The sequence below is a fragment of the Medicago truncatula genome, chromosome 7 (assembly GCF_003473485.1).
Source record: "Medicago truncatula cultivar Jemalong A17 chromosome 7, MtrunA17r5.0-ANR, whole genome shotgun sequence".
Taxonomy (NCBI): Eukaryota; Viridiplantae; Streptophyta; class Magnoliopsida; order Fabales; family Fabaceae; genus Medicago; species Medicago truncatula.
In genome coordinates, this window is record NC_053048.1 from 44,658,212 (window position 1) to 44,673,221 (window position 15,010).

At 31.2% G+C, this 15,010-nt stretch overlaps 1 protein-coding gene across 1 annotated transcript; it reads left to right on the plus strand.

Moving 5' to 3' along the window:
- Positions 1 to 4,998: 4,998 nt before the first annotated feature.
- Positions 4,999 to 9,646, plus strand: LOC25499107 (protein trichome birefringence-like 10). The gene is made up of 4 exons (XM_013594259.3): positions 4,999 to 5,776; positions 6,630 to 7,019; positions 7,356 to 7,514; positions 8,532 to 9,646. The coding sequence occupies exons 1-4, from the start codon at positions 5,343 to 5,345 to the stop codon at positions 8,902 to 8,904; spliced, it is 1,356 nt and encodes a 451-aa protein (XP_013449713.1). The 5' UTR covers positions 4,999 to 5,342; the 3' UTR covers positions 8,905 to 9,646.
- Positions 9,647 to 15,010: the final 5,364 nt, after the last annotated feature.

Below are 15,010 nucleotides of genomic sequence, written 5' to 3' on the forward strand. Positions count from 1 at the left end.
AATTTGGTAATATAGTATGGTGGGCCGTTCAGTTTTGATTCGAGATCGGGAGTCAGTTCTTTGAGTCAAGTTGGTTTTTGGGCTTTGTGTTGTGCTCTTTCGGTGGTTCGGAGGTCGCGAGGTTTGTGATAGCTGCATGATCCTTCGGTTAGGTGCTCTTCGAACTGTGGCTCAGCTTGGGTGTTGGGGTTTGAGAGTTTTATTTTGAGGGTGTTCTTTGTGGTTAAGTAGTAATGATGGGCGGTGGTGGATACCGTGTTTACAGTGCTTTTTTTTTTTTTTTTTTGGAGTCTGTTTTAGGTGGTGATATGTTTTTGTGGGTTTATCTTCATGGGTGTTTTTAGGTGGTTATGGTGTACCGTTTAATCGCGACACCATTTGTATCTTGTTTCGTCCATACCTTGCGTCTTGTGGGGACGACGTTTAATAATATTTGCCGACTCAAAAAAAAGTAGAAGCGGATGGCCCGTAATTTGGATTTGGAACTCTAATAACTCCAGGAGCAGTTGGATTTTGTGGAGCAGGACCTTGCACTGATGTTTGTTTATGCATGTTATTTGAAATCACTGGTCTTCTCATGTCATATCTCCTTGTACTCATTCCCTAAAATAAAATCAATCAAATTAGACCTTAAATTATAACACTATCCATCAAATCAGTTCTTAAATTATCACAATAAGTATCAAATCGATCCTTATATATAGGGGTATAATTGGAAACACTAAAAAATGACACTGAAAAGTTAAAACTGCAGTTTTTACCATTTTCATCAAACTAGTCTTTATATATACACGTGGCTGCCTTCTTGACACGTGTAGAAGACAACACAACATGCAAGAGGACACATCAGCATCGCTAACGGAGCTTATGGACGGAGGGACTATTTTGATGGACGTCCGTAAAATTCAGGGACTAAATAGATATTTCGCAAAATTTGAGGACGAATTTGGCTGATTTTTGAAAATTCAAGGACAAATTTGAGGTATTACTCTTTCCTTTTTATATAAATTTTTTATGAGTTGGAATAGGATAATTGTAAGGACTTAAAGCATCCACAATTTAGTTGTCAAATTTGGATGCCTCAATCTCGAAGTAGATATCACTAATTTATATTTTTTTAAATGCTAATATCTGATAAACATCAAATTCCAACAACCCAACATCTCAAAAAAGTTAATAGATGGATTCCACCATGAGTTAATTGTGGATACCTCTAAATGGTGGACTCTGGCGCTCTCGGGGCCTGATGGTTTCATAGAGGAAGTGTGTGCTGATATTTAAAGGCTTAAATATGATAATCGTCCCTGTAATTTGGGTCAGTTTTGATTTTCGTCCCTATGAAAAAAATAAATTTAAAATACATCCTTGTAAATTTTTTTTGTTTGAAAAAGGTCCCTGTCCCCACTTCATGTCTGACTTGGCATGTTACTCGCAGTTGCTGACTGTGCAACTTTTGCCACGTGGCTCTGACGTGGCAGTCCACATAATTAAAAAATTTACAAACATGAAGTGGATTTTTTTAACAAAAATAATAATTAAAAATTTGTTTTTTTTTTTTTTACTGAAACCCTATTAGGACTAGCCACATAATCATCATAACAAACACATAAGCACCATATAACAGGCACTGTATACATGTTTTTTTAACGAGAGAACAAAAAAAATCAAGGTTAGTAATGTTATGAAAGTTAAAGGATTTACTAAGGAAAAGATAGAGTGAATTACACTCTTATGCGAGTGTTGCCTAAATCACACTAATCTTCATTTTTATGTTAAAAATATACCGTCGTCTCTTTTGCAAAATATATATGAGAAAAATACACTATCCTCTTCTCAAACATTATTGAATTACATTCCAGTTTTCTCTCAAAGATAAAATCTACACTCATGTTCTTTGTTAAATACTTTAGTTCATTTATTTTTGATTCGCAATATCATTATGGCTTTACACCTGCATAAAATATGAAGAAATACAAGATAAAATAAAAATATTGAACAAATTACTAAAGTCCATAATAAAAAACTATTTAAAATCATTAAATATTTATGTGGGGGGTTGATTCAGAGCCGTGGTACAGGTTTGGTAGGCAAACTTTGAGTCAATTAATTCTGCTACTTATGTAGAAATTAGAATTTAAGGGTGTACTGTTCTGCTGAGTTTTCTCTTTTGGTTAGGCTGTGCTATTAATCCTATTCCTGATATTGTAATCTCTCTTTGCTTAGCACAGTTTGTTTGTGCTTATCCTTATGATAAATAAATTATACTCATGTTCTACATGTTCAAAAACAAAGAACAAAACCCCATGACGTTAAGTATGTTTGTTTATTTAATTTTTAAATGTAATGAATATAGTTCCCTCACAAAGACAGTTTAGATGTTATTAATGATGTAATAGTGCGGGCAAAATGTGCTTGTCCGATAAGCTGGCATAATTAGACAGGTTGGATGGGCATTCATTGACCTATCATAATTAGATTGGCTGCGCTATGCCACCAAAAAGGCTTCAAAAATTATTTTTTCTGTCTTTTTTTTTATTTTTTATTTTTTACATTAAATACTACTATTAAGTTTTGATTCAGTATTAGAAAGCTGGAGTCCTATTAAGTGCTTCGAGACACTCTTTAAATATTTATAATAAGAAAATTACTCTTTCAAAAAATTAAAGACTTCAATTTTCAATATAATAAATGCATAAATTTTCATAAAATCTTACCATTTTAAGTGTTTAAAAAGTACTCCCTCCGTCCAAATTGTATGTCACTTTAGAAAAAAAATTTGTCCCAAATTATATGTCGCTTTATAATACCAATGAAAAATTAATGTTACTTTTCCTATTATATCCTTAACTATTTATTACTCTCTCTTCTTTCAATTCCTTCATCTATCTTTCCCATATCATTTATTGAGGATAATTTTGTAAAACAACTCATAATATCTCTTTCCCTTACAATATTAATTACATTTCTTAATATGTGTAAAATGTCCAAAACATTATACAATTTGGGACGAAGGGAGTATTACGAGAACACTCGTTAACATTCAACGAAGATTCAAGTGAAAAATAAAACTTCGTAATCAGTTCGTAAATCTTCTTAAAAAAATCCGTTTGTAGTCTAGTAATTCATTAGGAGCATTTATGATCAATCGCAATTATTCGACATTTCTTAATTACAATTTTTTTAACAAATTGACGATTTGATTGAAAGAGGGGAAATGTGAAATAGTTGTGGGTGAAAAGATAACATTAGGATAGAATTTAATTTTTTTTTTAACTATTATTGTAAACTATTGTCATACATGTTCCATTCAGTCACATTAATATGCAAAATAAAATAAAATTTAGGTTTATTGAATACCTAATATATTTAATACATATTATAAATCAAATACAATAGATATTCAATAAATTTAAAAAAATATGATCAGAAGTATATAATAGAGCATTATAACTTGAGTTGAGAGTGATACATTTGTGTTCATTTGAAGATGAATAAAAAGTTAAGAGACGTACTTCTTATATCAAAAAGTGAATAAAAATTGAGTAATTAAACTCAAATGATACTCATTATCAAATAATAAATCATTTTGAAGAATCAAATTTTGAAGAGTGAAACAATTTTTAACGAAAACATATTTATCTCATAATTGAACTTTAAATTATTAAAATGTTCCATTAAAAACCGAAGGATTAAGAAAAATGTTGAGTGAACGCTAACAACACATCCATCATGTTGCTTTAAATCTAAATGAATCTCACTAAATCTATCATGTCTCACTTAAAATTTGTGAAATATCTATATAAACTTCAACCAATAAAAATATGTTGGAATTGTGGTAGAGAGTATGCTAGCATTCACGGAAAGTTAACATCTTATTAGAAAATGGTTTAATATGTTTTTTATCTGGGTAAATATACAGGCTTTGTTTTCAATCCTTACAAAAATAATTTCTTCAGAAAAAAAGTATGTCTTCAAATTTTTGTCCTATAAAAAAGAAAAATATTAAATAAGTTAAAGATTGAATTATTAAATTAATGTATTTCAAGATTTTAATAAAAACAACTTAGGAATGAAAAATATGGAGAGAAAAAAATTTAGAGCATAAAAAAAAAGTTAATATATTTATGGAGATAAAAAAAAAAGTAAACATTCAAAAATTAATATATCTAGTTTTGACCAGAAATAAAAATAAATGGTGGAAACGTAAGGAGTGCCTTTTTATTTTAATAATTTCCAACTCATTTTCTTCTTTTACAAGAAATTCCAACCCATTTTTTTTAATGTTTCTTCTATTTTTATTTTGTGACTAAGTCAAAAAGGAAGTTCTTAATTATTTATTTGGTGCAAGAAGAAAATCTTATTTTATTAGACGTGTTTATGACTTTCTTATAAGAAAAATAGATAAATATAGAAAATCACAAGGAGAGAATAAGAAAAGATATTTTGAGGGAGAAGAGAATAAGAAAAGATGATGACTATTTCCGCGTCCAATGGTACCCAATATTCCTTCCCCATTCCATTCATTCATTCCCTTTCACCCACCTCATCACTCTCCCCACGATTTTGATTAATCAATAACATTATTGTAAATAAAATAAATAAATAAATAAATATAGTAAAAAAAAACAATAAAACAAGAGTTTAGGCAATTAATATACAAACTTTATACACATATCTAATCATGTATTGTCACATTATTTTTTGATCAGGTAAATAAGTGAGGTGTCTGAGATCAAATCTGACTCTACATATAACGATACATTCTCTTTACCAATCGAGTTATGTTCATCCATGACGTATTGCCACATTATTACTAATAGATTAAAAATACTTCCTCGTGAGCTTAGCTAAATTGACAGGAACAATGCATAATATACGCAAGATTTAGAATTCAAACCCCGACCACCACAAAAAAATTGATACGACAACACATCGTTAGACCATAATGGTGTATATAAATAGACTGTAAATTAAATCTATAAAATGAATCAAATAAATACATGAACAAGATCATAAATTGCCGCCCATACCCCTAAAATAAAGGGAGAAAAATACCAACAAATCCGACACCCTTAAAACAAAATCTAAAACTCAAACACAAAACGCTCCAATAACTTCCTTTTTCATAACCCCTCACTTCATATCATTGATTGTATCTCAACCTTAACCTCATTCATTCAAACTTCAACTTCCTCATAAACACCACTTTACCTTTTCCTACCATTCATTAATGCTTCTCTTCTCTTTGTTTTTTTTTTACTATCTTTTTTTGTTCCTTGTGGACCCCACTTTAACCCTTTCACCTTCTTCTTCTACTACTTGTTCTTCTCTCACACTGAAATATGAACAAAACAAATGTTTCTGAAACCAAAAAAACTACCATGACCCACATGGATTTTCTCAAGAAATTCAAACGCTTTAACCCCTTAGAACCTTCCTTAACAATCCTTGGATTCTTCTTCGTTTCAATTCTCTTCATTACTTGCTTCTTCTATGTTGATTACAAGGGTATACTTCACTCTAGAGGAACCAAACTTTTTTCATTCCATTTTTCTTCTACTTCACCTTCTTCTCCTCCTCCTATTCAATTTTTGACTCAAAAAGGTGATAACTGTGATGTTTTTGATGGAAACTGGGTTTGGGATGAAACTTATCCACTTTATCATTCTTCAAATTGTTCATTCTTGGATCAAGGCTTTCGTTGCTCTGAGAATGGTAGACCTGATGCTTTCTACACTAAGTGGAGATGGCAACCCAAAGATTGCAACTTGCCAAGGTTTTGAGCAACCCCTTTTGCTTTGATTTTGTTTTTGTAGTTATTTTATTCTGGTTGGTAGAACATAGTGCTGAAAATATGAAGACAAAAACTTTTTTTTTGTTTATTGGTTATCATCAGTGTTTAGTTTTTGTCTTATATAGTTGATTGCTTATGATATCATCTTTCATAAGCTTCCGTGTATTTTATATATTTTTGCAAAATCAGGTTTTTTGATGAGCTACCCTTATCAATTGGTACTAGGAAGTTTTTTTTAGTGTTTTATTTTTGGATTGTTGAATTTGTATATGAAGGTGTTTTTGTGTTGGTATGAAGGTTGTTAGGATTTTTCCTTTATTGGTTTTGTGCTAGTGATAACAATTGTCCTTGTCATTTGTCAGTGTTTCCAATTTCATTATGATTAACTATTAACATTGGCGTCTGATTCAAGCTCAACAACTACTTAGTGTGTCTATTTTTCTTTCTCTATAAGGAAGAAAGGAATCATTTTTTTTATTTGGGGTTAAGCTGCTTTTGTGTTTACCATTCTGAATTTGACAGTTTATTCCTACTCTTTTTTCCTTTAATAATTCATACCTGCAATTATCTACTTTTTGATTTGCATCTTATGAAGCATTTTGTTTATGCATACAATATAGTGTGTTAAGTTAAGTCAAATTAGTTTTTGGAAATTGTATGGGAGAACCCGAGTTTGAATCCTAGCTTGGAAGAATCATTGACCAGAGTTATTTAGTACAAAATATTGTGAAATAGCAGCTATAACAGTGTTATAGTAGTGTACATAGCGGAATTTGAACAAAAAATAGTTTTTGGAATGTGATATATAACTTGGAGCTTTATTCTTATATGACAGATTTGATGCAAGGAAGATGTTGGAAAATATACGAAACAAACGATTAGTTTTTGTTGGTGATTCGATTGGAAGGAACCAATGGGAATCACTTCTCTGTATGCTATCTTCTGCCGTTACAAACAAGAGTTCTGTCTATGAGGTTAATGGGAACCCAATTACAAAGCACACAGGCTTCTTGGCATTCAAGTTTGAAGATTTCAACTGCACTGTTGAATACTACAGGTCTCCATTTTTAGTAGTGCAGGGACGGCCTCCTCATGGGGCACCTTACCGGGTAAAATTGACTTTGAGGGTTGATCATATGGACTGGACTTCTCATAGGTGGAGAGATGCAGATGTGTTGGTTCTCAATGCTGGGCATTGGTGGAATTACGAGAAGACCGTCAAAATGTAAGGATTTCATTTTATGTTTGTTTGGTGTGATGGATTGTTATTTTTAATAATTCAATCTTTAACAAGGACATGTGAAAGAATACATTAATCATGTGATTAGGGGTGGGAATAGGCTAAGCTAAAATTTGAAGGCCTGATCCTGACCTATTAACTGTTATAGGCCCATCTTTATACTCTGTTTAAATCCATGATGTTAAAATCCTTGGGTGTATAGGTTACTTTGTTTTGTTGAAAGTTTGCAACAGTGTTGTACCCTATATGTGGTTAAGATATTGATATTGAAGTTGTTGTAATTATATGTGAGTTTGATGTTGGTTTTATTTTATTGCTTAGGGGTTGTTACTTTCAAATAGGGGAGCAAGTGAAGATGAATATGTCTACAGAAGATGCTTTCAGATTATCAGTTGAGACAGTAGTTGATTGGATTGCCCGTGAAGTAAACAGGAACAAAACATATGTCCTTTTCAGAACTTATGCTCCTGTCCATTTCAGGTTTGCCTAAATTTTCAAACAAACCTACCTTCCCTTTTATCTTTATTTGATCAAAATTTATGTTATAAATTTTTAAATGGAAAACTCAGTTACAATATCACTTCTTCTCAAATATATATAGAGCTATGAATCATTGACACAAACAATGACACTGGACACGATTACACGACACCGGTAATACTTTGAAAAATGGGAGGTGAGTGCTATCAAGCACGCCTTCAATTTGAAATGTCAGTGCTATAAAGAATATTAGGATTGGTAAAAGGATACTTCTGCATTGCTTTTTTCAGAGGGATTTTTCCTTTCACCACAGCTTTTGGCAAGCATTTACTGTTTATTGACTGTAATTCTTTTTTAAAATCTGACACGAATTTCAAGACTCAAATCACATAACTTTCTGCTTCTTAAGGGCATTCCTTTTAGCAGACGTGGTGTATGCTTTGCCCTCTATGACTTTTTATCTCAATCTTGTTACTTTGAAAGAGTTTATGCAGGTTATTGTTGTCATTGTAGAGAATCTGAATATTGGTTCTAATTTATCAAATTGTCATTAAAAACATTTGGTGCCGGGGTAAAAAATCAAAACCTAAGTATGTAGTGCTTGGAATCGGAAGGAGACAAAGCAAGTAGTTCAAAATATAACTGTTTAGGATAATGATCAGAATTCACAACTCCAAAATCTGGTTTTGCTATATAATAACTAGTTTAGCTGCTTCACTATGAGTTTGACAAAGTCATGCTGTCACGGTGGTACCGTGATTTTGTTTAAGCTCCGAAGTGTAGCTTTTGTTAAAATTACGGAGGCAAACCGTGATTCTGCCAAATTCACCTCAAATCCAATCATGGGCATAGCAATGCTAATGTTAGTTGATATCAGATTCAGTCCATTTAATGCGGGAAAACTAAAATTTAAATACTTGAAAAACTTGTGTAGAATATTTTGTATATTATTCTTCCTCAGCATATTGATCAGGTTTTGTTCCTTACCATTAATTAATTTCATTGTGGATGTATCAGGGGTGGTGACTGGAATACTGGTGGTGGTTGTCATTCGGAAACACTACCTGATTTAGGCTCCGTGCCTGCAATCTCCGACATTCATTTCAGTACCGTCACCAATGTCTTGTCACAACGCGCGAGTAAATCACATGTTTTGAATTTGGACTTACTTAACATTACACAAATGTCGGCACGCAGGAAAGACGGCCATGCATCTATTTACTATATCGGGCCAGACAAGGGCCCAGCCTCTATGCAGCGGCAAGACTGTAGCCATTGGTGTCTCCCTGGTGTTCCCGATTCGTGGAATGAGATTCTTTATGCTCTTCTTCTCAAGAGGAAGGCTTTTTCGGACCGCAATACAACAAAAGTTTCTCAAGTTATTCTATAAATAGTCTTATACAGTTTGCGGAAAAAGCACATATTACAAAATCTTTACCAACCCTTCTCAATCATTGGTGAATGACATGAAGTTGGAAGCTAAATTTGCCATCTTTGTGGTCAGATTCACTAATTGGTGAATCTAACTATTTGTTAGTAATTGCCTTGTGTTACAAAGCAAAGAAATTAACATGTTTGGTTTAAGAAAGATGTCTTCTGTTTCTATTTTTATTAATTTTACCAATAGGCATGTACATATCATTTTAATTTGACCTTATTTCTTATTTTTGGATATTTGTACATCATAAAATATACAAAATATTTATTTTTGGTCGTACAAATCCTTGAAAATTTGAAATAATGTGAAAATAAGATGATATGTTTATAATTATTGGTTAAAATTGAAAATACAAACAGAAGATGTTTTCTTAAATGGAACATGCATGTTGACCTAATTTCATGCAAAGTGATTGTTTTGACCCTCTTTGTAGTGGTCTGCCATTTTAGATTAATGTTGGGATGGTGAATTTGAGGGATAGCAGATAGCTTATAGGAAAATAAGAATCACCTAGATACAAACTTGATGTATACAACATATTTTTTTTGGTAAAATCTTAGGTGACATTTGGTCTTGAAAATATTAGTGGAAGATGTGTCAAGTTTTTTATGTTACATTCTGTACAAAGTATATACAAAACATATTTTGTGTTGGAACTTGCTTTCATTTAACAGACTAGTAATTCCTACGTGTAGTGCTTTGTATTTTGCTCATAATCCAATAATCCACTGTTAATTTTTTTTTTTTTTTTGAGTATTTAATTTAACTATAGTATTTAATTTAACTCAAATAGGGACCCCGAGAGATAAATAAGTACATTACTGCTCTAATATCAATTCATGCATGTAAATGTAATCTAGTTCAAGTTTCAAGATTTATTTGTAGAAGTATTTTTTAATCTCATTTGAATGATTCCAAATGATACAAGTGATTAAGCTTTTCTTGAAATTGTCATTATGTACTTTGCGTGAGCAATACTTACTCGGCAATGCATCATTGTATTCGATAACATCAAAAGCAAACTTAAATGTGAAGTCAAATACTTTTATGTAATAAACGGATCCAAAATATACTCCAAGCAGCAAACGAGGCATATTATGAGTTAAACAACTGGCCTTCTCCCTCGTGAAAATAAAATCATGCATATGATCTCTCATTTAACATGTAAGGTTCAAATCCCATGGCATGTGTGAAATATTATTACAAGACTTTTTTTTTTTCTTTTTCAGATAGATAGACTAGATCTTTATAAACGATTGATGTGTATGTGTGTTTTTCTTTTACTAACACAAGTTTATTGTAAATCTTGTGTATATTTTTCAACTTGATACACTTTTTCTTTACCACTTTTAATCTAACTTAAGTTTGGAGGGATTTAAATTCAGTACAGCAAGAAGCAAATTTAATTCATTGGATAGAAATCATATGATTCCCAATTCAAAACTCGAAATTTCATTGGTTCAATCTTCATCGGCAGCTAAAATGGTTGACCGTTTGACCGGATTAAATCTAATTTTGATTTGGTAACAAAATCAAACAATTTTGTTTGAAATCACATATGTATCGATATTTCACATTGATAAGAGGCAAAATCAATTATGATCCTTTTCTCACCATATAATAAAATACACGATCATACTTTATTTAGAAATAAAAGTTGGAGTATTTGACTTACAAAACAATAGCTTTTGATATGAGCTTTTTACATACAACAAAATTCTTAAAATGAAAATTTGAAACCAAAAGCTCTAACTTTTTTGTTTTTTTGTTGCTAATCATCAAATGGATATTGTTCATACCTGATTGAACAATCATGAATCACAGAACGAGCCCCTATCCTTTTTGTCTGACAAGTACTGAAAATGTCTGATTTAGCAACACCAAGACATGTTTTACAATCAGAGGATGTCAAATTAAGGTTGCAAGTAGCATGTCCATAAGCAAATGAATTAGGATAAGGTGAAATGTTGTGATAGTCATAATTTTTTTGTGATGGAGTTTCATTCTCTAAATCTTGAAGAACATAGCTTAAACTAATACCAAAAGGATCACCTGAGGTGTACACTCCACTGTTGCATAGAACTTGGATGATGTTTGTATTTGGAACACTCTCAGCTGAACTCCATAGACACAACAAAATAATCACAATTGTTACATGTTTTGGAGGATTGTCCATATTCCTATGATGTTTGATTGAATTCATTGTGCTACTAAAGGGTTTGTGTGTGAGGCTCATCTACCTAATCTATTGTGTTGGTTTTATTTATCCACTACATTTATCTATGAAATATTCAATACCAAGCTTTTGTCTTTTGTTCGTTGAAACAATACTATGTTATGGATAATTTAGAGTCCATTTGTTGATTTTTCTAGGGAAAAAAATCACCTTTTTTAAACAAAGTAATCATTTTTAATTTTTTTTCATCGGTTTATTGTATATTGTTGAAAAAAAGAATTTAAAGATTTTTTTTTCAGCTTCTTCAAATATCTGATTTTTTTTTTCTTTTTCTTTTCAAGTGATTTTCATTTTAATAAACAAGCACAGCTAAGTAGCTCTTCTATTTATTTTATATTTTAATGTTTTTCTCTCTAATTAATTGGTGGTGAAAATTCAGGGGCTTTGGTTTGTATATATTTAATATGACTCCTGAGGGTGCTAGGATGGGAGAAATTTTTGGAAACCACTGCTTGATAGCCTCAAGAGCCATTGAGACTTGAGAGATAGGGTTGAGAATAGGCCAGGTCAGGCCAGATTTTGATAGGCCTGAGCCTGGCCTATGGCCTTTCATAGGCCTATTTTTTTGGTCTGGTCTGACCTATTTAAAAATCTGGTCTGGCCTGAAAGCCTATTTACAGGCCTACTTACTATTAAAGTCACTAAACATTCCATTTTATTTACTTTTAAATAGGCTTAATAGGCTTCAAAGTCTATTTCAGTGTAAGACTTCTCTATCACTATAAGGCCTTAAAAGCCTATTTCACTATAAAGCTTTAAAGTTTATTTAAAAAGTCAACTATGAAACCTAACATGCATAAACAGGCCGACCTATTAGGCTTCATAGGCTTTTTTGATAGCCTAAGTTTGACCTATTTACTTAAATAAGCTTTTTAAAAAGCCTAAGCCTAACCTTTTTAATAAACAGGTCAGGCCAGACCAGGCTTAAACAGGCCAGGTCATAAGCCCCTGTAGGCTGGCCTGGCCTATTCCCAACCCTATTGAGAGATAAAAGTTACCTTGTATTGGATGATGAGTTTCCCCTCATCTAAATTTTATATTTATGTAAAAAAAATTAATATATGTGTCATTGTATTTTTATATATGAATTTGAGATATCACAGCGGAGGTTTCTAGAGGAGAAACATGCTATACTTTGTCGCCGGCCATTTAACCTTTGTTTTATGCTTTGATGAAGGAATAAACATTAGTATTCAATTTATTTATCCAGACAAAACTTGGTCTTTTTTCTTTTTTACGAGAATGGTGTTCCAACTAATTGATCTAACTGAACGAGATATTGTCATTTAGTATCCTACACCGTAAATAGAATAACTTTCAGTAGAAGAAATTATGGAAAATAAGATAAAAGAACTGTAGTCCAAAAAAAAAAAAACACACAAATAGAAAAGACGAAAAACTTACAATAAATCCAATTAATTAACAAAACCAAGGATAACTAATTTTTTTTACTACTATAGTCAATAGGCTTAGGGACGATCCAATTCTGGTTAATTGGGGGCGCATGCCCCATTATTTTTGCAGGGCCGTTTATGAGATTTTGGTGGTTTAGGGCGAGCCTATAATTTAGGTCCTAACTAATAAATATATATAAACATAAAACTTCATATAAAAAACTAAGCAATTTTTTTTAGGACCTAATAGAACCCTAAAATAAAAATTTGGAATTCAAATTTCGTACTTATTTTTTGGGGTTTAGGACAGTCGTCCTCTTTGCCATGCCTCAAATACGACCATGTGTGTTTGAAAGTTTATATGTTAGGAATTCAATATTTTAATTATTGTCTTCTCTTTTTTGAATAAATTATTGTCTTCTCTTAAAATAATATCTTACCCTCACTAAATAAAAATCCATACTATAAAAGGAGTTATTCTTAGGAATTTTGTGAAAATTGAATGTGTAATCATCAGAATTGTGAGTTTTTGGATGGTTTTCTAGTCACATACTCCATTTGTTCTCAAATATAAGAAAAAATTGGTTGAAGAAATATATATTTAGTACAAAATTTGAATCAAACACATCAACTTTTTGTTTATTTTTGAAACCGAATGACTAGCATATATAGAGAGATATTTTTTATAGTATTGGAAATTAAAAATCTTACAATTGTCAAATATGACAACATGTAGAGAACTATTAAAATTTGGAGGAGTGTTATTTGAACAACCAATTTGGTGACAACGTATTTGACAACCATATTTTACAAAGAAAAAAGTGGTATTGGCACGGAAAGCATAACAATAGAGAGATAAAGTAAAAAATAATGTAAGTATGAGAGAGAAAATTGTTGCAAAAATTGTCACTAAATGGATGTTCAAATATCATTTATCTAAAATTTGTGGATGTTAAAGTGTCTTTAATTTTGTGAATATACGGTTTACAATTTTCAATATATTCTTACCCCCATTGGTTGAAATTCATGAATCTGTCTATTATAGACTCAAGTAAAACTTAACAAGCAAGTTTACTGCTTGATTAGCTTCACGTTTAATGGGGTCATATTATAGAGAGGGTTAAGAGCGTGAAAAAAAAAAAGAAAAAACTAAAAAGAATCAATTGAAGAACAAAAATTCCTATAACATAAGCTCCTGACAAGTGACAAAGACTCCTAATAACAAACATTATCATCCATTGGCAAACCAAGAATAACTAAAGCTTCATGATATGAAGAGCTGAAAACTTTGGCCTCCAAAAAGTGTTATCATATTCCTCCAATACCATAAACAGCCCAAAAACCCTTCCATAAACATCTTGCTATTCCACTTTAACATCATTATTACTCATATTAAGAGAAATCACATTCAACCAAAGAGACATACCAATAGGACAATCTCTTAGCATTGTCTTCCACTATACTACCACAATAATTGCAGTATTTTGCAATGCTACTTTAATCCGAGCTCTATCACCTGAAGACCAGTAACAATAATCCTTCAATTTGGGACACATGGGCTTTCAAAGACTTGAATAACTTGATTTCACGCTAAGCTCCTCTCCATTCTCGTTGCACCTATATTTTCCCCGTATCACATCACACCACTTTGTAGATCTTTTTTGATGTTTTTTTTTCCGGTAGGGTTGTTGACTGAGTCAAATTTTACGTCCCTCTAATTTTTATGTAATTTTTTTTTCTTTTTTAATAATATATATGAGTAATTGGTAACAAAGTAAAGTACCGACTTAGTTGGACACTATTCTTTTTTATGTCATTTTGCTTTGACTTATAATTTTTTTTTGAGATTGATGCATATAATATTTAATTTGAAAATAACATTTAAATTAAATAAAATAAAAAATAAATAACACTTATTTTAATTTTTTTTTTCTTCTTTTCTTAATATCATATACCAAGTGAAATGGAGTGAGTGGTAAATAGATAAATAAAATAAGAGTTTAGGCTTTGTCCAAAAAAAAAGAAAGAGTTTAGGCTTTTACTTCTACTCCCTTCGTAATTATAACTAGTCTTTAAAATATGAAAAGTCAGAATTAAATAAACCTACACATTAATTGAATAATATTTATACCCAAAATCTACCTATTTAATTACACTGCTAATTGTTTTTAATATATATGCGTATGTGCGCGCGTGTTAAAACACTTATAAAAAAGATAAAAGAGCATTCTTTAGATTTTACGTTTTCATAAATACAGAGGCAGTTGATTTGTATGATTAAAATGACAATAATAAATTGTTATTTTAGGATTGATTTGTAAAGAAGGTTTTTTAATAAAAATGATTGGGTAAATTGGATTTGTCTTAGCCATATTTATTCTCTTCATTCAGATGTGGTGATGGCGGTACACCTTTCTAATGATGTAAC